A 25942-nucleotide genomic window follows, 5' to 3' on the forward strand; every position below is an offset into this window, starting at 1 on the left:
TTGCAATAATATTTGCACTGGCTCGTCTAATCCATTAAGCCTGCCATCGACTGACGTGTGGTAAATTATTTATCGGCTCTCCTCCGATGCTATTTCGTCCCTACTCCGCTTCGCCTGTCGTTCCTCGTCTTTCCACGATGCTTCTTTGAATTTACGATCTGGGAATATCCATACATTTCGCGTCTGAACTCGTTACGAGTTTTCGTGACGTCAGCTGAGCATTACGCGACCATCCCCGCACTTTGAGCGTCGCGCGCTTCCGCGATAGAACTTCCGGCGTTGTTGGAACTCTGATGTTGGGTACTGAGCGTGAAAGCATATATCAAATTTTAATACTTCGAGTATCTCTGTAAATACTCGGAATTATCCCGCGAATTTCTAAGATTCTTCCAATTATTGGAGATTGGAATTGCAAAATAGTAGAATTCCAAAATTTAGAGTTGGAAGAGTTTGGAATCACATTGTTCTTCTTGGTCAATGTCTTAACATAAATATTTTTTGTAGTATAATGCGTGTATAGTTTGTAATGTAATTAATGTAATTTTTTAATATTCGATATATACTAGTATATCGAATTAAGTATTTGAGAAATATCCTGTAATTTAAGAAATTGTAATTTTCATTTTTCATTAATATTAAATTTGTAAATTGAGAAATTGAGAAAGATAGGGGAAGGGATTATCAAGGTACAAGAGAGATTTATATATTCAATAATTTTATTGCTATTCTCGCAATAGATATAAAAATACTGTACATTAGAAAGTCGTGCAAGTGCACGCTGATAGATAGTATTAAAAAATGCACTTTGGCATCGTTTTAAGGAATGGAAATCTAAGTATTCACATATTATAGGAAACTTTTTTGTAAAGTTATATTAATTCTTAATAAAAATATATCGAGAATTATATAAAACTATCCCAGTGGAGTGTAGCTATTAGTATAATTAAAAAGACCAATCGGTATAAGTCAATAAGTCTAGAATAATTTTAAAGAAAAGATAAGTCTAGAATAATTTTAAAGATTTCTTGGAAGAAAAAGTTTTTATCTGATAAACTGAGGATCTCCACCGAGAATTTTAATTTATAATTTCTATTCTGATAATATAAATATATTATATATGTGTATGAGAAGAAATTTTTTGAAGGAATTTTTTCTTCGATCTAAGTTAGGAAAAGATTTTAATATTTAATAAGTTTCGAATATTTACAGTATTTACATTATTTGATGATAATTCGATGAGGAATAAATTATTGCGACTTCCGGCCACTTATGATAGTGAAATTAAAGTTGAATTTGTAAGAAAATATACATGCATTTTATAAATACTACAGTCTCTTTGGTTGAGAATGTACAATTTGGAAGTCTACATGATTATGTACTGCTAGATTTAGTATGTACAGGATTTTTGGTTGCTTTAGCTGTATGTCCAAGGCACTTGAAATGTTCTTGAAAGCTTATAATTAATAAGTGTACTATCATAGAAGGTACAATTTATGTGAAGAATTTTATACAAAAGTGGAAAACATTAGCAATCTCGAGTTTTTTTAATTATAGATTTTGTAAACAAACTTACTCGAGATTACTTTACATGTGTAAAATAACTTTTTTTTATTTTCAAAATTCTCATAGTTCCTATGAGATTAGAAGTTACTGAGTGGTCTAATACCACTTACTTTAACTACGTATATATAATCCATCTTTGGTTCTATCACTTAGCCCACTTGAAAATTAAATAACAGTATAGAAATCTGATACAATCATCGATGGTTTGCAATTGTACACATTCGCGTGATGTATATTGTTTTAAATTGTGAGAAAATCAGATCTAAAGTATTAACATTGTGCACATTTTAATGAACACAGGATATATAACATTCAATATTTATGAAAATTTGACTTCAGTTCAACTAACAAATTAATGGAAGAGTACGTTGTTACACCCGCTGTCAAAAATTTTAATTAATAATTTATCATTTTTCAGATATTGGGTATTGACGCCAGAAGTGAAGAAGTTGTGCTCAGATGACTTAGTTTTGCTGACTAATTCTATTACTGATAAACAATGAAAAGGAATACAGTTACTAAATTTTTTTAGTACAATCTTTGAAGACTAGAAAGATTTCTTTGAATTGCGAAGAAAAGCTAGTTTCTTGATTAATGGCGAATAAAATAAAATTTTATGCTTGGATTCTGGACCACTTACGCTGGACCTTCTTATAAAGAGAAAGATATTATACTATATTCTTCATTATCAAATATTATATTATCAAATGACATTTAGTGACTTCTCATCTTATTTAATTTCTTAATAACCAATAATACTAAAATAAATCAAATTCTTAACAGAAATTTAAAAAGATATAATCGTACAGAATAAAGTAACAATTTTTAAGAAAAATCTTAAATAAAAATTTTTTTTTCATGAAACATCTCCCAAAACTGGTATGGTCTTTCAACGAGGAAAGAAGAAGGAACGGAGAAAGGAGAATAGCATTCTGACAGCTTCTCAAGGGGGACACTGATGGCACCTCGTTTGGAGGCAGGCTTTTTTTCACGAAGATTCAGTGCGGCAATAAAGACGCTGGCGGATTTAACGTAGCGTGTCTTCGTTAACCAAGTCAAACGCGGGCTTAACTTTTCCTTCTTGCCTTCTTGGTTTAAAATAACTGCTTTCGAAAACGTTTCACGTAGAAACTCAGAAACAAAGCTCTAACAGAACTTCCATTCTAACTGTATGATACATATCTGGTCAAAAATTGTTCTCTTCTTTGGAATAAAAGAGAATGATGAAGAAAAAGAAGAAGAAATGTATGAGATTCTGACCGACCTATCGGCGCCAAAATGCTCGTTAATGCTTCTCTGCCGGTTGTTTTGTTTAAGTTTCATCTACCCGTCGGAGCAGTTAGAGCTTGTTTCCACAACGTCGAGACGTTAGCCTGCCACGATCATCGAGGCTCGTAAAAAAAACTCGTAAAATTGTAGCAATGACGCTACTGTCTATCGTGGATCTGGGAAAGGAAAATCGGACGAGTTCAGGGAATTCCTGCTGGTGTTTATTGTATCATTTTGAAATTATTCTGGCGTATGTATATAATTTTTATGAAATTTGCAATTCCAAAATTATAATTTATATGAATTGGTAGAAATTCTGTGTCAAAATTAAAAAGTTAGAAAAATGCATTATAAATGCCACAAGTTTTCTCCTTATTGTTGATGAGACTCAATAGTCTACAATTAGAAGTTTGCATTGGTATGAATTTGTACAAATTACTAAAAATTTTAGTAGAAATTAAAAGAAAAATTGGCAATATTTGTTTAGAATAGAAATTTTATATTCACAGTGTGCTATTTCTCTAGTTGGCAATTGCAGAGTATGCGATCTAGCTGACTTTTCATTTAGAAGCAGAAGCCTCCAGAACCATAAATTCACCCTAATGGATTGGCCAGCGTTTCGAGAGGTAATGAAAGTGGTAAGAGAAAATTATTTCGGGAATCTCGGCAATAATCGACCATTGAATGACTTCATTGTACGTAGGAGTCCTTCTAGTGTTTGTAGGCAAACATCTTAAAAAGTATCCACTTCAACTATATCTTCTTTGACAAATTCATTTATCACAGCAATACATAGCAAAATAAATTATTATGAAAATTATAATACCTTTAAATATTCAAACTAGCAAATTAATTATTTTCAATAATTGGATTCATTAAAATTTATAAATACTTACTTTTACTATGAAATTACAGATACCAAAGGCATCAATTAACTAACCGAGGATACTAATGTAACCAAGATCATTTTTAACCATTTCCCACCATTTCTGACGTAACCAACATAATGATTTTGGACGATATCTCATCACATTGACGGAAGAGAGAAGAGATCAGTTAATAAGATGCTCCATACGCTTTCACATGGTACAGAAATTGCGGAGGAATTGGCTAGCCGGCCAAAGCCACTCCACTGTTAATAGAGCGACGTGGAGGCGTAAATTATTGGCTTACATTATATCGTATAGACCTAACCGTTGATCTATAGCGGTGTAAAGTCGACTGTCGCGATTATATTTCAAAGAGCGGTCAATAAAGCACGTCACTGGCCCTCCACCACGAATAATTGCTGTTAATTATTTATGCACAGCGGTCAGCAAGTGTGACAGCATCTCTTCACCATCAAATCTTTGGTTTTTGTATATAATTGATTTAGAATACTATAAGTATATATCACTTAATAGCAATATGAGAAGTGAGAAATTCTATTTTTGATCTTAAAGATACTAATTGGTAGACTAGATTGGATGTTCATGAAAATTCAAATTTGTATAGATACAAGCAAAAATGTAGAAACTAAATATGACAGGTGCTTCTTTTGCTATTGATATTTTATATATTCTTACACGGTATGCGCATCCTGTATATTTTTGCATATTCAAATATTCTATGGATACAAGTGTTCACAGTGTACAATTAATTTCATCAAACCATCAGATTATATTACCTTCTTCGGATCGCTCGTAATTTCTTTATTTTCGTGCCAGCGAAAATAAGAAGTCGACATTCGATTTTATAATGCACTCGCGTGATTTCCATCTTTTCGTGAAAATATGTTTTACTCCTTAACCTACAATATCGTACGAGAAATGTGGCATGTTGATTGGGCTAAACATAAACAACACGTGCAAGAGACGTGGTACGTCGATCAGGCCAAACATAAATAACACGTATGAGAGACGTAGTACATCGATGTTATTGATTTATTATTTATTTTAAGATAATAAATCTTTCTTGTTCAATGCTCAATTGGTAGTAACTATTTATCAAACATCTTGCAAACGAAAATTAGTTGTATCTTACACATGCATTTATATATGAAAGGCGAATGTGCGATTTGCACAATCTCGAACATTGTTGTTGTTTACCATACGCTATTTGAACTTCATGGAAATTGAACGGCATTAAATAATCGTCGAGCCTTCTCGAAGCTCTGTGTCCTGAGGTTTATGGAAGTATTTATACACAGCGTCCAAGCGTTGATTAAGGGTTGTAAGTAACTTTTACCTTGTTGAGCATTACACACAGAGACTTCTCTACAGATTCGAATTCCAGTCATCTTCCATTCTCCAAACGCTAAAAGCGTACGAGAGTTTCTCGTGGGCCATGTAAGTGCACGACGACGAACTTATTTCTCTGGCAGCTAGGATAGCGCTTCTTGGATTTTTTTGGCCTGGAAGAAGACAGGAAATCGAGCTTGATTAATTTCCTCCGGACTTCATCCTTGGGCCGGTGTATACTGCAAGGAATGAAATTCTGTGTATTGGAACGGGAAATGTCGAAAGTTCAGACTCTCGAATTGCAATTTTTGAAATTCCACAAATATGGAATCGCAAGGATAAGAATGGCAAAATTTAGGCTCCAAAAGTTTAGAATTGTTAGAAAAGTTTGGAATTCTAAAGCTTAGGATTGCAAAAATTTGGAACCCCAAAGCTCAGAATTGTAAAAGCTTAGAATTCCAAAGCTCAAAATTGTAAAAACTTAGAATTCCAAAGGTAAAAATTGTAAAAGCTTAGAATTCCAAAGGTAAAAATTGTAAAAGTTTGGTATCTTAAAACTTACAATTCTAAAATTTGAGATCTCAAAACTTACAATTGTGGAAGTTAAAAAATCGCGTAGTTGAGAATAACGAAAATTGAAATTCCAAAGCTTGTAATGTCAAATTTCAATATCCTAGAAGCTTACGATCCCAAGAAGAATTCTCGATATTATTGAAACTCCAAATATTGTAACAGGAAATACTAAAAATTTCAAAGCTTGCCTCTATACATTGGGATGAAAAGTAAAAGAATGAGAGCTGAAGGATCCAAGTTCCGGCGCAAGCAATAAAAAGAATGCACATCGAGACGAAGGGAGAGACGTCATGGGATATCAGTTAAGCAAAGTGAAAAAGAAACATGGAAGAGCGGTATTCGCGGTTGGTGCGCTGAAAACGGACCAATCGTCATCTTCAGGATAGTTAGCGTGTCTCGATATCTTTAGTTACCTGAAGTTATGGTATATCGTCTCCATTTGGTTTGCACTAGGTCGCCTTGTACACTGCCAATCCTGGCTAAGATACTGGGATGAAAAAAAAACTAATGAAGACACGTTCTTCCCTCCCCCCCTTGCTACGATATCGACAGAAGATTTTTTGCTCCGAGAAACCATCATAAATCTCATAAAGACTTTAATTTTAAGCTAGCATACCAAAAAATTGGTTTAAGAAGACTATGGATGTGTAAATTAATGTTGAAATTAGGATAAGAGGTCAGTCAGTTTGAAAAATAAGACAGGTTTGTTTATCTTTGAAAACTTTAAATATTCATTTTTAATAATAAGCTATTCTAAGAATAATCTAATTTACTATAAAACTTTTTTTAGGTTCCACCATAGATCTCTCAATTTCCATTAATTGAACAACGGCAGAAGCTTAATTTATCCTTAGAAACCATGTTATAATAATTTCTTCTATGATCTTCATCCAAGATAATACTAAAGATCCAGCAACACGCTGGACTTGAATTAGGAAACTAACCTGGACAGAGAAGAGATAAATAGTTTCATGTAAACAAATGCAGCTTCCAGAAATGTTACATCCCCTGTTTGCTCACCTATCAATTTATAAACATTGTTTGGCTGATGACAAACCGAGTCGAGTGAGGAAAGATGTTTACCTGAAGGACTAGCTTTAGGAATGACACAGCTACTTAACATGGTTTCTGACATTCGAATCGGAGGACCACTTCTTCATGGGGGTCTGTTTAATTACGGGGCTACTTTAAACAAACGCGAGTTAGTTTCTATAAACATGTGCTACTTGGCTGAAGAAAGGTACCGACGGAGACTTTGTTACTTGCTATCAAGCATTGCTACTTCGATATTCGGATGTTTAGAGACGTGTAATACACCATTCATCTTGATAACAATGTTTTTGTATCGGAATTGAAGAGCTCAAGTAAAAGAAATGAGTCCATATTTATTTTCACATAAAAATTGAAAAATTCGATGCAAATTTATTATCAAATTATATTACTATGTTCTTAATAATTTATTAACTTTCAATTGTTTAATTTATTTCAAAAACAAATTTTTTTATATTGAGCCAGATTATTAATATTTCAGCTCCGAAGATTCTAAGATTCTACTTATTTCAATATCTGAGTTTCAATGTTAGAATCAAAGAGTTTTGAACAACAAAGCGCTACTGATTACATACTTTCAATTGCATTCAAAATACATACATAAATTGAAGGAATGCGAACTAAAACTCCACCGGAAGACTCACCACCATCCTCTTTGCCATCGGTGTTTTCCGTGTTGCAGCGCAACACCTGGAACAGGAAGTCGATATACCTAGTGGCCAGTTTTAGCGTTTGAATCTTGCTTAACTTGTCACTGGGCAACGTGGGTATGATTTTTCTGAGCGCAGCAAACGCCTCGTTTAAACTCTGAGTCCTCTGTCTCTCCCTCACATTTGCCATCACTCTCTGAATGTGTATTTCTTCGGAGGTTCCACTTCTTCTTCGAATACTCTTCGTCGTGGCAACACTGTTTTCACTAGTGCCAGACTTTCTTTTCCTTCCATAATTTTTCTTCTCTGGCTGCTTGCACCTCTGCTCTATATCAGGCTTATATTCAATCGCCTCCATGTGATGGTAACCCGGTTGTGCTTGCCTAGGTGCCATCTCTTCACCTCCGGAGGAGTACATCTGTGGCGATGGTGTCAAATAAAGACTTTGTTCATGATCTCTGCTATGGTCTGATAAGAATCCTGGAGAATTATCATGGGGACGCCTGTCATAATCGGTCTGAAGCTCCCTCAGGATCTTACCATTGGCATGTTCCTGGTACCTTTTCTCGTCAGAGTTTTCATACATCAGGTAAGTAGGTTCTTGATAGACCACTTGGTGGTGGTGATGATGAAGATGATGATGGGCTTGATATCCAAGCTCCTCATCATCTCTGTGTTCCGGAGGGCTACTGAGATCCATCAAATGCTTTGAAGGTGAAAATCTTTCGTAACGATGAGGTGAATTGCTAGCAGAGCTGTCAGCGCTATGTGGAATACCAGAGCTATCATTGTTATCCAAAAGATAAAGTCCCTGGATCCTCTGCGCCTGAAGACTCACCGGCTGCATATTTGAAAGCCACTTTGCAACTATTTTTTAACTGATCACCACTATTGGACAACACTGTATAACGGTACACGGGGTAAAACGACTTGTGATCGAAGATCTCAATAAACATACCTCTCTGCTCCAAAGTTCAGAGTCGTCTGAAAGAACCGGCCCTCGGACTGCCTCTTCATGTCAACCAGGAACCCCGCCTCCGGCTATAGAACCGTACCCCTACCCTTCACCGCGTACTGCTCCCCTACCTGGCCCCTCTGTCTTCCTAACCTAATCCCTCCCTCATTCTGGGACGGTTTCTTTTATCCGTCGCGTCCATCAGTCCCCACCCACGAGATTCCTCTGTTGGAAAGAAAAAGATGCACTGAAAGGGCGTTTGGGAGGTTGGAGAACGCGATCGGGCATCTACAAAGTTGTAGCCATTATCAAAGAGGTAGACAGACCCGGGAGGGGAGAGATGAGATGGGTGAAAGTGGAATTTGGACACTTTCAGACGATTTATATTTTTTTCCCATTTAGTTCCCCTGATTTATTCTTTTTTTTTTGTTTTTGTAACGAAGTCTCTTCGCTTCTTGAATAAAGAAGAGATTCGAGTGCATGAGAGTATAGTTTTGTATTTGTGAGATATGCTACTTGGAGGTTTGTTTCATCTGAATATTTGGTTTTCAGATCTTGTTGATGGAGATTTTATAAAGTTTTATGCGGAATGATTGATGATCTCTCTGTGTTGCCTCGGTGATCTTGATCTGCAAGAGTGGAGAGGCTAGAAAGAGAGAGTACAAGTTGGCTGGATGATGTGTGTGAAAGAGATGGTAGGCTGTGAGTAGGGAGAAGGAGAGGAAAGGGAGATATGATGGAGAAGGATAGAAGGCTTGAGGGACGACCCATGTTGAATATTTATATCGTGAGGAGCCAGTGAGAATAAAGCGGGGGATAGCCAGGAACACGCTCCCGATGTGCGAAACTTTGCATTCACTTGGCGCGAAAACCCGCGATTCCTCGGCTTCCTTTCGTTACTTATCATTATGATAGCGTTCCTTTCTTCGAGTATGAATCTTTCTTCAGATACCTTTTTTTTTTAACACCATACATAAATCATTTATTGGCGCTCATTCGATCATAATTGGATGGTAATAAACTATCATAACTAGATGATAATAAACTATCATACAATATCGACTCATCTCTACTAATTCATCTCATCCATTTTCAATTTTAGCGTCCATAATAAGCTTTTTTTTTACAATTATATTCTCCCAATTTGCTTCTTTCATTATTTCTCTATTTAATTCTTAGTAGGTTTAATTATCCTGATCAGTCTAATTATAAACTACCCCTAAAATATCAATGTACAACTACTAATCCGTTTCATACATCTTTTCAGATTCATTTTATCCTGGAAACTGCCTGAACATATACTCCTCCATGCTCCACAACTTGCATACATACATAAACCAAGCACCATAAATCTTCTCAAGCAACAATGGTGTAACTCGAGGCATCAAGTATCGGCGCCTAGGTTCGCAGACGTTTTAATCGAGGGTAGACTGAGATTGGTGTGTTTTCGCGGATTGAAATTAATGCATCAGGCGTGGAACGATTGAAAATCACGCGTGGAAGAGCACAACTCCAGCGTGGCGAGGTTGGGTGATGGATGACCAAGCTGGATTGCCGAGACGTGTTTGTTGTGACGGACGAAAGCTCTTTTGAAGGTGTCTATAAATTCCGCGTTTCGAGCTTCCACGGGTTCCACGGTTTTCCTACCCGGTGCCGTGATTTACCATTCCCCGTCCAGCCACGCCTGCGTAAAATTTAGTTGTGGGGGTGGCGACTAGGCCAAATGAATCTCTAGATTCCTCCTTAATCAGGAAAATCTGCTCACGCTAATTCCAAACTGTTACTGCGCAAAATTTCTTCTATGATTCGTATATTTCTCGTTGTACGTTGTTTCGGTTAATGTTTTACATATAAGTAAAGTATATAGTCTTTTTGTTATTTTTAATTTAAGTATCAATCCAAGTCTCTGTAACAATCAGTTCATGTAATATTCTTCTAAGTTCGAAAGTTTTGTTTTCTCAATTTATTTTCTCTAATATGTTATTCATCTGTTTACAGTTTCTTTTTACATATAGCGATGAATAAGATCTGGCATCAACAAAAAGCAGAAATTTTTCATAAATTTTTGGAATAGAATTTTCCTATAAACTGTTACACAATGAAAAGTACATGAAGATCCATTTTCAATGAAACGTACGTATTGGCTCTGTAGACTTAATTTGTAGGTTTATTATCAATTTCTTCCTCCATTACAATCTTTCACAAGTAATAACAAAAATTCTCATTTCAAAATGGAATTCTCATCTCATTCTGATCTTGCAAGAACATAACCTCAAAGAGTAAGCACTATTACATTAAAATACTTCCATGTCGTCATTAATAGGTGTTAACCCAAGGTAGCAATCCATAGAGAGACTTTCGAACGTTTGAGGAAGTCTCAGAGCAAGCGTCTGGGTTTGTCGTCAACGTCGGAACACGTTTATCGAAAGTGAAGACATTAGCGCGGCTTCATCGTCTCTCCCGTTCACTTCTGGGAAGCGAAACGACCAAGCAGAAAATCCCGGATCCTGGCTCGTGGCCAACTGAAAATCAGATCGCCAATAAAGAGGCCGATAAATAACGCGGCCAAACACCAAAATAATACTCGTTGCTGATCAAAGTCGAATAACTCGCGGCGTTTTCCTGACCCCTCTAGCCTTCCCTTGCAGCTGAAAACCTCGAGGGGTTTGGCCACGAATCGACCTGATTTTTTGACAGTTCTATGCTTATACATACAGTGCCTCGTGAAAGTATGAATTATTACAAAGACTCGACTTATCATAGAAAATATTTATGTACACACCTATTATGTGTGTTATATAAAACATTTTAAAGTTTCATTATCGCTATAAAGAGACACGACTGTCGATTATATTGGCAAAATGAGATCAATCTGAAGATGTATATAGAAATCACGAGATATTTATTGTGAACACATATGTGGCACGGAAGTAGTCCGCATTAGCAGTCAGCATAAACAGCCATCATCATAAACATTTAATAGGCGTCAAATGTGGCTCCATTGAATATTCAGGCTTGGTAATGTTAGGTTGTTCAAAACGTTCCTAACTTCAAAAAGTTAAAGAAGATTAATCTAGAACTTGAATTTCTGCCATCTAAAATAAAACAAAAGGATTAAAATATATTTTAAATACTTGGGGACAGGAGAAAAAATTAATATGAATTTGAGTCACATAACACTGTAAGACATTACGGTATCTTTATTATTTCTGTTTGTTTCTTCTCCTTAAAAGCTTCTTTATTATTTAGAAATGAGAATAAACGTTTCGCAACATAGTAAAAGATGTTTCAAAAATTTGCAGGAGACGAAATTAAATGACCATCGTTATTCAGGGTCTCCTGGAGGACAGCCCATCTACGCAACACACAAGGGGTTGTACACGTGCGTGCGTTCCTGCCGCACGCACCGTTTCACGATATTAACGCGGGCTTAATTGCGCGTACTGGGGCGCATTTAATCGGTGCACATGCGAATGTGTGCCTCGTCGTGCACCGCTGCAGGTTAAGAGTCTTCAGAGACTCCTTTTTCTGCCAACGACTACGTTTTATGGCTTCCTTCCTTGCCCATGTTTTCGTCGAAACAAGTAAAACAAATTGATCTATATTCTTCTTTGTTTTCTTCATCTTTTTCTATCTCTTCAAAAAGGATGATTATATTTTTATATATATATATATAACAAAAATTGTTTAAAAATACCAAGTTTCATTTAAAAAGTAGATTACGTTTCATCTTCAAAAAATTATTTAAAAATTCCTGAGAAAATTCAAGATTAAATTGGAGTAAGCAAAGACGAATTAGCGATATTAACAAATTTCTAAAAAATGTTAAAATTGACATATTCGTAAATATCAAAAGTTTTATATTATTCCAATTACATATTTACTGTGACGGGTCCTTAATATTTTAGGTAATATGACTATTATACAATGGAGTGGATATAGAAAAAAGTTGAACAATATTGGCACAAGATGATGCAGATAAGATAACCATTCGCATAACATTCCGAGCGTAATGAGTCAATAAAATTGCCGTGTAGAGAAAGAGAGAATCTCCTTCAGGTGAACAGTTACGAGCACGTATTTCTACCTGTTAGACGGTGCCTGATTAGAGACAAGGGTCATTCAACATAATTCCTTGGAGGCGGCACACAATCACTGCAAATCCGATTCGATGGAGATTTACGAGCTACCTTGTTTACACTGGCTGTAGCTTGCAGTGATTAAGGTGTTCTGCTGTGCCAGGTTGAATTCAACCACCAGCAACACAATTAGCACCTGGTGAGTGGCGAGCATCTTTGAGAAGTTCCTCGTCATAACCATAAAAGCAATGCCGGTACGTCTAGGACCATCCAGCCGTTACAGTGGGGAATTCCAAAAAGCCTATTCCGAAGTGATGGTGATGGTTTAGGAAAGTTGTTTAAGAAAGTGAATGATGAATCGATCGAAGGCGAATGCAGTGGATTTTTATTGAAAATATCAACGAAAATATTTCTAAATATGCTTATGGCTGCAGGTCATTGATCAAAGATTAATTTGATCGGGGAAATCTTCCATTTTGCAAATCTTCATTATTCTAAAAAAAACTGCTCTCAATTTGCATAACATATAACTTTCAAGCCTACGGACGTTTATACTAGCTTGTGAAGAATGGACGGGTTACATTGTGGCAATAGGCGTGGATAATGGCCCATGTGTCGTTATGTCGAGTCGACCGTGCCGTTTGTGAATTGCATTTACGAGCAGAACGGAAACCCGGAACATGTGTTCGCGACCTGCCGAAAACTCGCTGGTGCAGGAACGTGTTTCCTTACAGGGAAAAAGATAAAAGACGAACACTTGTCCGAGGACATGTTTTTCCTATCATTCAACTCTTCTTATGCGGCCATTCACACTTGTATAATTAACGAACAGATTAGGAATAATATCTTCATACTTGAATTTCTGGAAAATGTAGCATTAAATAACTAGTTTAATGGCTAATCTAATGGCTAAGTGATAATAATTGAGTATTGAGTATACTAAGCATAACTGTTCAGACATTCTATTAGCAATATGATAAGAATTAATACCAATTAAATTGGTGCTTATAATTAGGCTGGGAATCTTTATGCATTTATAGGAAATTTAAAAAATGTGAAAATGTATAGAATGTGAAATGCACAAATCATTGTTTAGATTATATTTCTTCGTTTATGTTTACAAGAAATATTGAATTTGCATAGAAATTGTGAACTGTAAAACAGTATCATTAATACACTTCTATACCAATTTCTATTTCATTCATCCATCAAAGAAGCTGTTGGTCCTTAAGGACGATACTTAATCTTTATTCATAAAACTCATTCATAAGGTTTATAAAATTTTCAGGTTGCGTACGTGCCCGAAGACTATGCAACTTTCCTACCTCGGGCTTATTGCTGTTGCCCGGAATGACGGTGCCGCGTGTTCGACACATGGCGAAGGCGATGGCACCGGTGCAAACATTGTAGAAACTATCTGTCGGCGTGGATCGTAAAGGCAGCGTTTATAATGCGCACGGCCTAGCCCAGGGACACTTTGTGCACATGGGCAATAACGTTAGCTGAGAAGCCATAGGAGATATTGTCGTAGTAGATGTTTCAAGTTTACGGGCCGAAAACCGACGAGCACTCATTCTGTTCGTGAATTAAGATCTTCGTCTTCCAGCATGTCCATCGTTCATTGTGATTAACCTCATCGTGAATGCACTTAACCACGTTGTAGGGATTTTACTATGTGTAGCTGAACGATTGCTGATGTTCAAAATGATGTTCAGCTTGTTCTTCGGTTATTTTCGGACATTTCTATTATTACTGAATCGTAAGTTTTGTTCAAGTCCGATCTCCTTAGGTAATATCAGTTTTAACGAATCTCTTCACTATCAAATTTGATTAGTTTAGTCCTGTATTAATAGTATACTGTTTATTAAAAGTAATGGTTATTGGAAATAGTGCCTAATAGTGTTAACAATAGAATTAATATTAGAAATAATACAGTTATTCTAGATTGAACAAGTCAAATTTGATACTGAAGAGATTTGTTAAACTTGGTACATATTAACTATACTGGTCCATTACATCGTTTCAATTATTTAACTAGTCTGTTAATCTCGCTAATTTCTCTAGATCGTTTGTAGAATTGCAAATTTAAAACAACTTGTAAAGCTGACTTCGTTGAAGTTGTTTGATGATAATTGTAGACGAAGCAGCAGGTATATTGAAAAGATTTGGTAGATTGTAAATGTTAAGCAAGTCACGGTAAAAGGACCTGTGATCGGCAAAAGTCCGTATTTCGGATTAGGAACCCAGAAAAATATTTGCGTTTAGAACAATAGGCAGATTATTGGCTACTGGTTTTTTGATGTTCACGTATACCATTATGTATATAACTTGCCACGTGCTTCACTTGACTTTGTTGACACTTTGACACAAACTGAAATGTTCTTTATCTTTTTCCCAAGGAAACAGTTTATACAATTGGATATAGAATTATGAACATTTTGTAGATTATATCAATCAGTTTGAATTTATTTACTGACAGAGTACAAATAATTTTATGTTCTTTTGAAAGATCCTCAAACAAAAAAGATGAATATTGATATCAGTTTTGTGACAGTTTCAGAATAACTTGTTGCCAATAATGATGTATAATCTATAGAAGCACAGCATGAAAGGTAAAACGAGAGGAGTGGCGCGGATAAGCACTTTTATTAAGGAGTCAAGAGGATCTACATTGTGAGAAGCACTTGTCGCCATTCAAGAACCATAAAGACCATCTGATTCTGGTCTCGTGCCTCCTTTCCCCTCCTATTCAACAAGACTGCTTGCTTTCTTCTTTTCTGATGAAAATTCGAAGCATCCTTTGGATAAAAAAATGTTCCTATGTAAAAAAGAATTTTTTATTTGTATGCTTATATAGAAATATTGCTTCTCTTCTGATATTCTTATTCATAAAGATTATTTCACGGTAAAATATACAGATGAAAATTTTCTACTTTACATTATTCCTACACTATTCCTTTTTATATTTCTTTATAAGGCAAAATTAAGTTAGATATCAACATTAATCAATTGACCAGACTCTCAGACTCATAGTCTCAAAATAAAAATTTTTATTGTAATTTAATTTATTATTTTTTAGATATTTCCCTAGAATTATGGGTTCTGCGAAGATAGCTTTTTTCACGAAAAACAGGCTCTCTCTCTTTCTCTCTCTGGCTCGCGTTACCTGTTTGCACTGGGCGATCCACCTTCGCTGACCTTTCTACAATCCTGGTCAACACATGTCAGGATTCAGTCAGTCGTATAAACTAAAGAAATTTGACGAGCACGTGCTGATCATATGGTACGGTGCAGGTTTAATGAAATTCCAGTCACGTCGCTTATGTTTCCTGTACTGTTTAGGTTCCCTGTATTGTTTAGCAATTATTCTACCATCCCAAAAATCTGGAAGTGTTCTTGAAACGGCACAAAGATTGCTTGTATAAATAGCAGGACATGTGCTTGCAAAAATCATAGGAAATGTACTTTTGAACATAATTTTTAAATACAAATTATTGAGATTACTAATATTATGATTTACCAATTAAACAGCAATACTGAGCTTATATATTATCCTTTTTTTGGAACAGTTTTTTGATGGAGATTAATTCTGGAATTAAATATTTTAATTTTTAAATATTTTTCACAGTTAAATGTTAATCCTAGTATTAGATATTAACTTTGAAATATTTTCAAATTAAAAATTAATCCTCTACTACATTAAATACCAATTCCAGAGTAAAGAAGAATATTAAGTAGCAAAAATATCCAACAGCCTACATATAATTTCTCACGTTCCCGTTTTCTTTGTAGGAGGTTCTTAAAAATCTAAGGATTAATAAAGGTGGATCATTCGCAGAGCTTAAAGGGATCTCCCGCTAGCTCTAACAAATGTGTTACAGAAAACTTAACAATGAGAGTGATTAGCTTCGTAGTGGTTGGCCATTAGTAAAAATGTTAACAACTTTTGTTGGCCTAAGCTGACAAATTATAACGACCAATCTAGAAAAACTTAGGGTTACCTAATTATCGACGCGTGCATGCAAGGACGATGTGAAAACATGAAATTCAGAAAGATTGCGTGCTTTTACATTCTAGAAAGAAACAATCAATTGTCATCAAAAGTAATTAACTATTAACTTTTTAATTAACATTCTCTACAATTGGTTCTTGACATGTCTAATTTTCTATATTAATATTCTACGTATTATTAATAAATTCCAGGAATAAAATACATAGAAATAGTAATTCAAACTCACCAATAAAAGATTCCTTAAAAAAACGGAAACGTACCGAATACAATAACCTGTTGGTACTTGGGGAAATACGTCTTACGCATAGTTACTACTTTTGGACTACGAGGGCTATTAAAGTTTCCTTAATCCAGCTACGTCTTGTAGCAAGAAAGATAAAGATTCTTTAAACTGACCATAGGTACGTGACAGGTACAGGTAAATGAATTTATGATAGCTGGTTTTCCCCAAGTACTAGACTTTCTACGGTTAGGTCAGTTAGATATTCAATCGTTCGAAACGTTTTAGTATAACCTGAACAAATTTTTTGTATAACTAATCAACCTACAAATACAAGCAGAAAAATGAAATTAAAAAGGAGAGAAATAATCAAATGAATTGTTGTATAGATTGTGTTCAAAAGAGAAAATTATCAATATGTATCTAAAGTGATGTGAGATTATTACTACACGATATTTGATGATAAAAGAGGTATGTAATGAATAGTATGTTATGAGAGGTAATAACGATTAGATGAATTTTTTATAGTTTATATTAATAGAATAATTTAATAAATATAACGATAATTAATAGATGCTTCGATGAACTTGTTAAGTGATATCAATCTCAATTGATAGATTGATTAATCAGATTAAATAATGAAATGAATTTTTGTATAGGTTATGTTTAACAGAAGGTTGCAGAATTGTCGAAGATACTGTTAAATTGTTATTTTCACGATATTTGGCAACGAAAGAGATAATAAGTAGCGGGTTATGGGAGTCATGACGACGATCAGGGTGGTCCTCTCTCACGGTTCGAGAAACCGCGTTCTGGAACCGATGTATACACGGTGCACGCGTCGTCAACGGGGACGTCTACGTCGCGTCGTGGATGCCGCGCTGCCAGAAAGAAAGTCGACTCGAAAATCAAACAAACAGCCGACGACGCCGCGTTTCTGCACTTCCGTCGTCGCCGTTTGTTTATTGTCGCTGAGGGATCGCTGCCCTGGTGATCCGTGTACCGTTTAATGCCGCGTTTCACACATTATGTAATTCTTTCACGTGCCAGTTACATCCAAAATCAATTTATTCTTTGAGTAATCACAGTTATTTTCAGTAATGTTAACAGTATTATCTTCTTTGAATCATATTTTACTTAATCCTGTTCCTCTTTATTATTATTAACGAAGAAAATTAATAATAGTAATGCTCAATGAAATTTGATAAGGATGCAACATATTTCATGAGACTTGCTACATATGTTAAATTTTGAATCTGTTTTTAGAAAGATAAGATCGATGAAAGAAATCGATAAGTAAGTATTTTTAAAGAAGATGGTAAAAAAGAAAAGAGATTAGGCTGTAAATAGAAGAAATCGTGAAACGTCGATTCTTTACAGCCTTGTAAGACGGACCTAATGAAACGTAATTCATTCCCATGCACCTTGAGGAGACATCGTCTGGCGAACACATGTCCCCATTGGATTTTATCCATTAGGAAAAAGTGCGCCCTTCGTCGCATGACATTGGCCGCCGTCGAACATTGAAACTCGAACTCGCTAATTCTCCACATGCTGGCTCGACTCAAAGGATTATTAAACATATCTTTATGTTCGCGTCGATGGAAATATTTAGACCCCCAGGGCGTCTTCTCAGCTTCAAGTGAGACTAAAATTATATATTTTAATTTAATCAGATAATTTTAAATTAATGATTAAGTTTAGTATATATATATAAAATTATAATTAATATTATAATGAATATTAAACTGATTCACTTGAAAACCTTACCAAATATTGAACATGTCCTAAAAATGAACAATATTTATTTATCTTTCGTTCTTAAAATATTTCTTCTTATCGTTCTCTAAATATTTCTTCAATACTGTTTATGTTATAGTAGTAACCTATACAATATACTATACTACAATATACCTATTCTGTAATAAGAATTTGTTAAGAAAGAAATTCAACAATTCAAAAGCATTTTCATATAAATAGATGAGTATTATTAATAATATAATGAAGATTATTTATGTAATCTTTTATCTTTTTGTTAATGAAATATAAATCTAATTTTTAACAGAGTTATCCTCCTACTGAGAAAATGGATAGCCGTCGGCTAGACAAATTGAGGAAAACAGTTGTCTGATAGTCACATCTGTTCCCGGATTATGAGCACGATAAATTTCAGCCTGTGAAGCTAACAGCCGGATTAGCGAGCGTTGTCGCGGTGTCAACGAGGTGCTTTCACCTTCTATCTTGTAATTTGCGAATCTTACATTCTTCTCTAATAACTTCATTACAATAAACATTATTTATGTAGGAACTAATGTACCACATTTTCTTAAACAATTAAAAATACTAATCAATTATATCTTCTTTACAAAAATATTGATCAACAAATTCGTTAAATTATCCATATTTATTTTAGCACAATCTTTGATCATTTTTAGCAACAATTTTGGACAATTATGATATTTATAAAAATGTATAGCTTCCGTTTTATTACATTTTGATGCTTTCTTGTAGAGTTAAGTATAAGAGGTACGATTTTTTGGGAACGTCGATGTCGCAAGAAGACCGGAAATGAAAGAAAACAGCGGGCACTGTTCGCAAACAGAGAAGCTCGTCAAGAGTCCCTGGACTTATTGTCTTCGCTGTTTTGCCTCGACTACCTAACGTACATGTGCGGATTCTGTACGCATTTCAGAAATGCCTACTTCAAACACACGTGTTCGCCATCAGGTTGCCCAAGTGGTTGCTTGACCTTCGCATTTTTACTTTTTGAACTCTTTCTTAGATCTCTCTTTTATTTTATAAAAATGCTTTATCTTCGCTATTAAAGTATCAAAAATTCCAAAAAGGATTCTTGTAACAGTTAGTTAATTTCATTTTTGACTACTCTCTAAATTGTACAGACAGAAATTGTTATTATTGCGTTTTGAAAGTCTTAGAAGATAATAATCATACAACAATCTTGCAGAGAATTTTTTGATGCTAGATTTCGTAAGAAATTATATTTTATTTTCCTAAATAATGTCTCTGGTATTACGCTTATCAGTAAGATATTTTATTCTCATAATACGTTTATTTAATATTTTCATTTATGAAACAATATTGATCTTCATATAATTTCACCTAACCCAAATCGTTTTTATGTAGATTTTTTTGAATCGAACAAGAGGTCAGAGGTGACCACCATGGACTCCGGATTGAATTTCTGAATCAACGTCTTCGAGGAGGTATTAGACCCACGTGAATACCGTGGTCCCCGATGTCGAGATCGTGAATTGGAAAAAAAGGGCCTCACGGATCGTTGTGGTCTGGTTGGGCCTCTGGAATCCTCAGTGGGGGTCCCACGGATGGGTTCTTTCGTTTTTCTCTCGATCCCGGAGGAATCATTGTCGTTTCCTCTGCGCAACGCTTTCTTTCAACGTTTTCTCATACCCCCAGTCTTTTTCATATCGGGCAAGTATTTCCTAACATAATTGATTAACAATTGCTATAACCTACATATATCTAATACAGGGTGAACAATGTATAGCTGACTAATTTCAAAGTCCCATCATTCCAGAACGATGTATTTTTTGTGCCGCACTAGAAATTATGTTATGGATGCATGGCAAGTAAACAAGAAGCCATCCATCAAGGATGTACACAGTTCTGATGACATCACACTTGATATATTGGAAACAAATATGAAGTGGCACTACAATTTTACGAAACGAATTTATATTTAATAAAAGCAATGAATAAATGTATATAATATATATATATATATAGGATAGACTTCTATTATAGTGAAAAATTTTTAATATAAAAGTTACTAAAATTTATAGTGTATCAATCTTAAACTTTCTTTTGTCCATTACTATACCTATTAAGTATCTAATAATCGTTCTTTCTATTCTAATGCTTTTTAATTGTAGCAGAATTGAACTTCAAAGTAACGAAGAAAAGTAGGGGCAACGTGGTAATGACCAAAAAAGAGAAAAGTCAGGAAATTTGAAACTAGTGATCCATTATGCAGCAAAGATGTAGAATGAAGAAGTAAAATAAATAATAATAGATAGGAGGGCAATGTTTTTTTAAACTGCAGCAAAGCTAAGCTGGAGAAAGAAGAAAAGTAGAAGTAACACAGCAGCCAAGTAAAAAGGGAGGAAAGCCGAGAAAAAATGTTGAAAGTTGAAACTAATGTCGGAGTCGAGGCTACTAATTGCCATGGAAATTTCGCAGGGTCTGGTGAATTCGTTCAGCAGGTCCCGTGGCACAGTAGAGGTCGGGAGTTGAATCTAAATGATCCTGGTTCTCGGAAGGAGAGGGCCATCAGGACACGCGACACTTCCCATGTCGAAGGAAGCGTGCCCTTTCTTATTTTTTCCTCCTGCTTGGAACCCTGTGGTTGCTACGGGCCCCTGGAATCATCCTGGTGAAAGATTCATCGTTGCTGTTTCAGCAGACTCTGTATATGTTACCAACTGATGCAATTTGTAGATCTTTGGTAAAAAAAAAAAGGAGAAAACCAGTCTCCAGGGATGAATTTTACAATGGAAATGACATAGGAAACAAAATCAGTAACATAAGTAAATTATCGAGTCAGCTACGGATAATATCAATGTATATAGTTTTTAAAAATATTATATAAAACATTAAAAAATGTGGATAGCCTTAATAAATATTAAACATTATTAAATGCTAAATATTAAATGAAATATCAGTGTCAATAATATTGAGATACATTAATAACAATAATTATATTTTTAGTTTGATTTATAAGAAGATAAAAAGAAGAAATGTGTGTTGTGTGTGGAAAAAACCACTGACGCCATTTTCTTTGGAATCCCCTTTATTTGGTCCGGACCAATTGTAAACGAATCTCACCTGTACAATACCTCTCACCTGTGCTTTAGTCTCCTATTGGAGGATTGAAAGCAGGTAACAGGCAAGTGTCCCCACCAAGCTGTAATGGAACTACTGGTACAAAATGAATCCTCTCTAGGAAGGGGAAAGTATTCTGTTTTATTTTCAAACATAAATTATCAATTTTATAATGTTTCATTAAATATTTAATTATATTATTTAATTATTTTTTTATTTTTCTAGTGGAAAAAATTTCTTGGATTAAAAGAAGCATGGATTTATCAAGATTGATGTAAGCTAATGGTTTTTCCGTATTGGAAACTGGAAATATATATATAAGACATTTGTGACCAGGTGTGACAGACGTTTGCACTTGCATTCGTGACGGTGTACACGCCATGGACACGGCCGGCTGCTAAGTTTCGTCGAAACAGCTGTTGTCTGATGTCGTCCCTACCCGATGTCAGACTTGGGGCTATTAAAATTCAGCGAAATCTATCGCACCAACTCAGAACTAACCGTAGCTCTTACTACATACTACATAATATTACAGTTAAGTGCCTTTACTTCAATTTTCTCTTCACATATTTTTTTTTCTAAAGAAGATTGCTCTTTCCCTTTGATTTTCTTAGCTTTATAGGTTTTTACGCTATTGTTCCTTCAATTTTAACTTCTTTTTTGAGCAGAACTCTATGAAAGTAAATTTCTTCTTTTATTTTAATTCTTTTAGTTCTTAATCAACTTCTACTTGATGCATTTTTTTCTCTAAAGCAGTTGCTTCCCATTTTCTATTTTCTAACCTCAAACAGTCGGTGCGTCGAGCTCGTGGACTTTCGATAGGACTCGTCGTATTCGATAGCAACCACGCTAAACGCACCGTGCCACGAATGTGTAACGAGAGACGACCGACCCTCCTTCTTTCTTTTTTCCCCATGAAGTCAGTTCGGGTCGCTGCTTTGAAATTGGCACGCGGGATGATTTTAGCTATTCGAAGTCTGGCGGAAAGGAAGGAGAACGCGTCGCGTTCGGCTCGCTGGCGCCAACACGACAAAAACTTTTCATAATCGGCCGTGTCTCCCCTCGTTCTTTCGTTTCTGACTCCATCACATCGGCCTAGAAATCTAGGAATCCCCGCCTTTCTCTAATCTTTCTTCAGCTTGTTTTAATACCTGAACAAGAGTAGTGAATCGCCAGAAATATTTTAACTTCACCTCTTGATAAATTTTGTTCTAGTACCTTGCAGAGTGGTAGTATCTTTAAAATTTCAGTGACAACAATGAAGATTTTTAACCTTGATTTTTAATTAATTTCTTTCTTTTACTTTAATTATCTCTTTTAATGTATAACTTATCTTGTGTTTTATCTTCTGTCTTATCTGTATGTCTTTTTCTAACTTTAGTCTTTTCTTTTTATGTAGATATTTTATGGTGGATGAAAGGGAAGAAACATCACTAGAATTTCTTCAATGAATCTTCCAAGAAGACTCTACTTCTTTGTCACAGCCTGGTGAAGACTTTCAGGAACCTGATCCAGTAGGAATTTTGCCTGAATGAATAACTCTTGACCATTCACTTAATCAGAACTTTCTCTTTACACTTTACAAAAAATCACATATATTATTTCTCTCTTTTATTTTATTTTTTAATGATTTTATATCTTCATACTCTTGCTTATTATTGTAGCAATGTAATGTAATTCTGTCATGAATATTATTGCAGCATAATTAAGGTAATTATTCTTAGCAATTTGTAGTTGAAAAATGGTAATTGATCTTCACTCTACTTATTATATATGTAGAATATTAACATTGACCAATATATGGGAACTCCCATAACAGATTAAAGGAAAAAAAAATAAATTCCACCAAAGGAGCCGCCCTCAGCAATGGAAAAAAGGAAGAACAGGGATTTTAAAAGCATTGTATAAAAAAGGGTCTCCCTTGGTCAAAGTGCTATGTGCCACCCTGTGCAAGTAAAAGGGGTTGGTCCTCTAGAATAATCTAGAATATGGCCCCTTTTTATTTGGACACCGAAAATGGTCGCTGCGATGAACTTTCTCGAGGTATAAATCAACAGTCTAGGAAAAACACACGGCGAGAGTCGTTCAACGCTGATATATGAACACGTGATTCATTAACAGCCACTGATGAAGTATGTGTTAATGAAGAGAATCCTCTTCTTCGTTCTCGTTCTATCCCCCAATTTTAAACCGTGTTTTCCCTATGAAATCACGTGGTTCAAATGTTATTTTCGAAAGAGAAATGGACGTAGAGTGATTTTAGGTTAATCCTCCTAATATGAACCATCATGTTTTTCTTTAAAACTTGTACCATACTGAAATTATTCTTCAATCTACTCTGTTTAGATAATCTATAGTTATGCTTAATTGCATTATGTTCATTTATTCTTTGCTTATATTTTCTTTATGAGTATAATAATACTATGGTGAAATTACATTACATGTAGGAGAAATAGTAATTAAGAAATAATGAGTATCAATGAAACTAAGTAATTAATTTGGTTTTAGTTCAATAACATTGTAACAAATTTTCACTGCCTTGTTACAACAATAATTAAATATAAGAAGATACAAAATTATAGATATGAAGATATAAAACTAAGTATGTAATTTGCAAATTACATTGTAATAATAAATATTAACTTATAAATTTCAAACAATCTGTTTCCAATAAAATTTTAATTTCAATAAAATATTTCTTTTTATTTTTAGGTTGATCATAGTAATGTGATTGGACACCAATGAGATTCAATCAACGAAGTTAATCCAGCCTTCGCGTTTGGATAGTGGATGTGACGGTAGAGGGTTGCTCTTCTCACCGTTTCTCTCCCTTTCTTTTCTTGAAACCGACGACACGCAGTCGCGGAGGGGCGGCGCTTTCAAATGGCAGCACCAAGAGCGCAAACGCCTTCGGTTTCACAGCGTGCTTCCGGTAAGGGTAGCCCATAGAATTCCTCGGGGTGTCTAACGCCCCCGCAACACCAATCGTAAATTATTCAGGTTTTCAAGCCCCTCTCCCGACTCGTCCTAATTTATCTTTTCCGAACCCGTGACGACCTCGCCTTGATTTTAATTAAAGTCAACGCCGAAGAAATTCGTTACATGAATGAATTTTTACTTTTGGCTGAGGCTAAGTGATTTTTGGGTATTTTTCTATGAGAAGCGATATAGTGAATATTTTCTGATGTTTATAAAAAGAAATATAATTTTCTTTTCTGTTTAGAATCTTGAAGAAGTTTAGAACAAAGTCTTCTATCAACACCAATTTAGTCTCTTCTTTGCTACATTTATTCTTCTTGTTAATGAATAATTCGTTAAAAGATCTTTTTATTTAACAGAAATCTACCAAACCTCTTCATCGGTATCGCATCTTTTCCTTTCTCTTTTTCTCTATTTTTCCTACCAATAAATTATCCAATAACAATCTTCTTTCCTTCATCGCCAAATATCGACTGAAATATTTCTTCTTTTCCAGGCTTCAACTAGAGCAACAATCTCGACTATCAGAAATCTTTCGACCGTTCTGAAATAAACCAGGAGAGCACGTCGGAGCTTCCCATTCGCCTTCGAAAATGTGTTTACACGGCACTATACACTTCACCGGAATAATTCTCGATGTCTTTTTGCTCCGTACGAAAACGAACGAGTTTTCCTTGGCGCCTGTATTGTGAGGTCCGCGATTTCGCGGTATCGCCTGAGTAAATTCCATCCATCGGCGGGGGTGGCGGCTGTTACAATTTACTGTTTCCACGTTCCGATCTATTTTAATTATTGCTGGCGAGGTTAGCCGCGAAAAATTCCATAAATCTTCGTCTCCTGCGGTAATTAGCGGGAATACTTTCGACCAGCAGGCATAAATCCCGCAATTCCTTCCAGGAACCTCGGAACATTGACGACACGAGGTGCAACACAGACCCAGTGTCTCTCAAGTAACCGAATTTTTCAAATTGAAGTGACTAAAAGTTCATTTCAGAATGTTTTACGCGATAATTATTGAAGAGGAAAGAGGAAGATAACTGGAATTAAGAAATTATTGCAATTTTAATGGGTGATTGTCAATAGTTTATTGATTATTTATTGTAGGAAAATTATAGAGTGGCTGAAAAATGGTCAGAAATTGATTTACAATCTTGTTGCAATTTTTAAAATAATAATTGAAGAAGATAGGAGAAGAGAATGGGAATTGACAATCAGTATCGATTATTTATCATAAAGCAAATTTAGAATATAAAATTCTCCTATTCTATCTTAAGATCTTTTGTAAAAAATTCTTTAGGAAAGACTAGCTTAGAAATTTCTGGTTTTTATGAATTTTTAGGAAATTAATTACCGGGGAAAGGCAATTTGAGGTGCTGTGTCACGGCGTGATCGCTTGAAAAATGGAGGGACGTCGCGTAAATCGGTATTATAGAGGCTTGAACGGCTGTAACTGTTCTTAATTCGCGGGGACGTTTATTTGCTGCACCCCGAGGCAATATAATTCGACGCGTTT

The 25942-nt window shown here is 35.1% G+C and overlaps 2 protein-coding genes and 1 long non-coding RNA gene across 12 annotated transcripts; 2 read left to right on the plus strand and 1 right to left on the minus strand.

Annotated features, from left to right (window-relative positions):
* Window positions 1–3839: 3839 nt before the first annotated feature.
* On the minus strand, window positions 3840–8249 carry Twi (twist). Of its 4 annotated transcripts, XM_072018021.1 has the most exons (3): window positions 7319–8249; window positions 5059–5224; window positions 3840–4991 (listed from the first exon to the last, which is right to left on the minus strand). In XM_072018021.1, the coding sequence occupies exons 1-2, from the start codon at window positions 8169–8171 to the stop codon at window positions 5088–5090; spliced, it is 990 nt and encodes a 329-aa protein (XP_071874122.1). In that variant the 5' UTR covers window positions 8172–8249; the 3' UTR covers window positions 3840–4991; window positions 5059–5087. The 4 variants fall into 4 exon arrangements, with proteins under 4 accessions (XP_071874122.1, XP_071874121.1, XP_071874123.1 ...); XM_072018020.1 differs by having other exon boundaries at window positions 3840–5224; XM_072018022.1 differs by having other exon boundaries at window positions 3840–5224; window positions 7275–8249.
* Window positions 6419–12030, plus strand: LOC139994943 (uncharacterized). 6 transcript variants are annotated; one of them, XR_012453407.1, is made up of 4 exons: window positions 6419–6864; window positions 9547–9874; window positions 10278–11460; window positions 11582–12030. XR_012453407.1 is itself a non-coding variant. In XM_074112079.1 (3 exons), the coding sequence occupies exons 1-3, from the start codon at window positions 6728–6730 to the stop codon at window positions 10292–10294; spliced, it is 312 nt and encodes a 103-aa protein (XP_073968180.1). In that variant the 5' UTR covers window positions 6419–6727; the 3' UTR covers window positions 10295–12030. The 6 variants fall into 6 exon arrangements, 2 of the variants coding, with proteins under 2 accessions (XP_073968180.1, XP_073968179.1); XR_012453408.1 differs by having other exon boundaries at window positions 10278–10412; window positions 10603–12030; XR_011801815.1 differs by having other exon boundaries at window positions 10278–12030.
* A 4386-nt stretch (window positions 12031–16416) lies between these two features.
* Window positions 16417–25640, plus strand: LOC139994942 (uncharacterized). Of its 2 annotated transcripts, XR_011801813.1 has the most exons (8): window positions 16417–18232; window positions 18470–18813; window positions 19102–19317; window positions 19735–21984; window positions 22850–23160; window positions 23230–23493; window positions 24163–24382; window positions 24926–25640. It is a non-coding gene; the product is annotated as an uncharacterized lncRNA (long non-coding RNA). The 2 variants fall into 2 exon arrangements; XR_011801812.1 differs by lacking the exon at window positions 23230–23493 and having other exon boundaries at window positions 18656–18813; window positions 22850–22964.
* The last annotated feature ends 302 nt before the right edge of the window (window positions 25641–25942 follow it).

The sequence above is a fragment of the Bombus fervidus genome, chromosome 15 (assembly GCF_041682495.2).
Source record: "Bombus fervidus isolate BK054 chromosome 15, iyBomFerv1, whole genome shotgun sequence".
Classification (NCBI taxonomy): domain Eukaryota; kingdom Metazoa; phylum Arthropoda; class Insecta; order Hymenoptera; family Apidae; genus Bombus; species Bombus fervidus.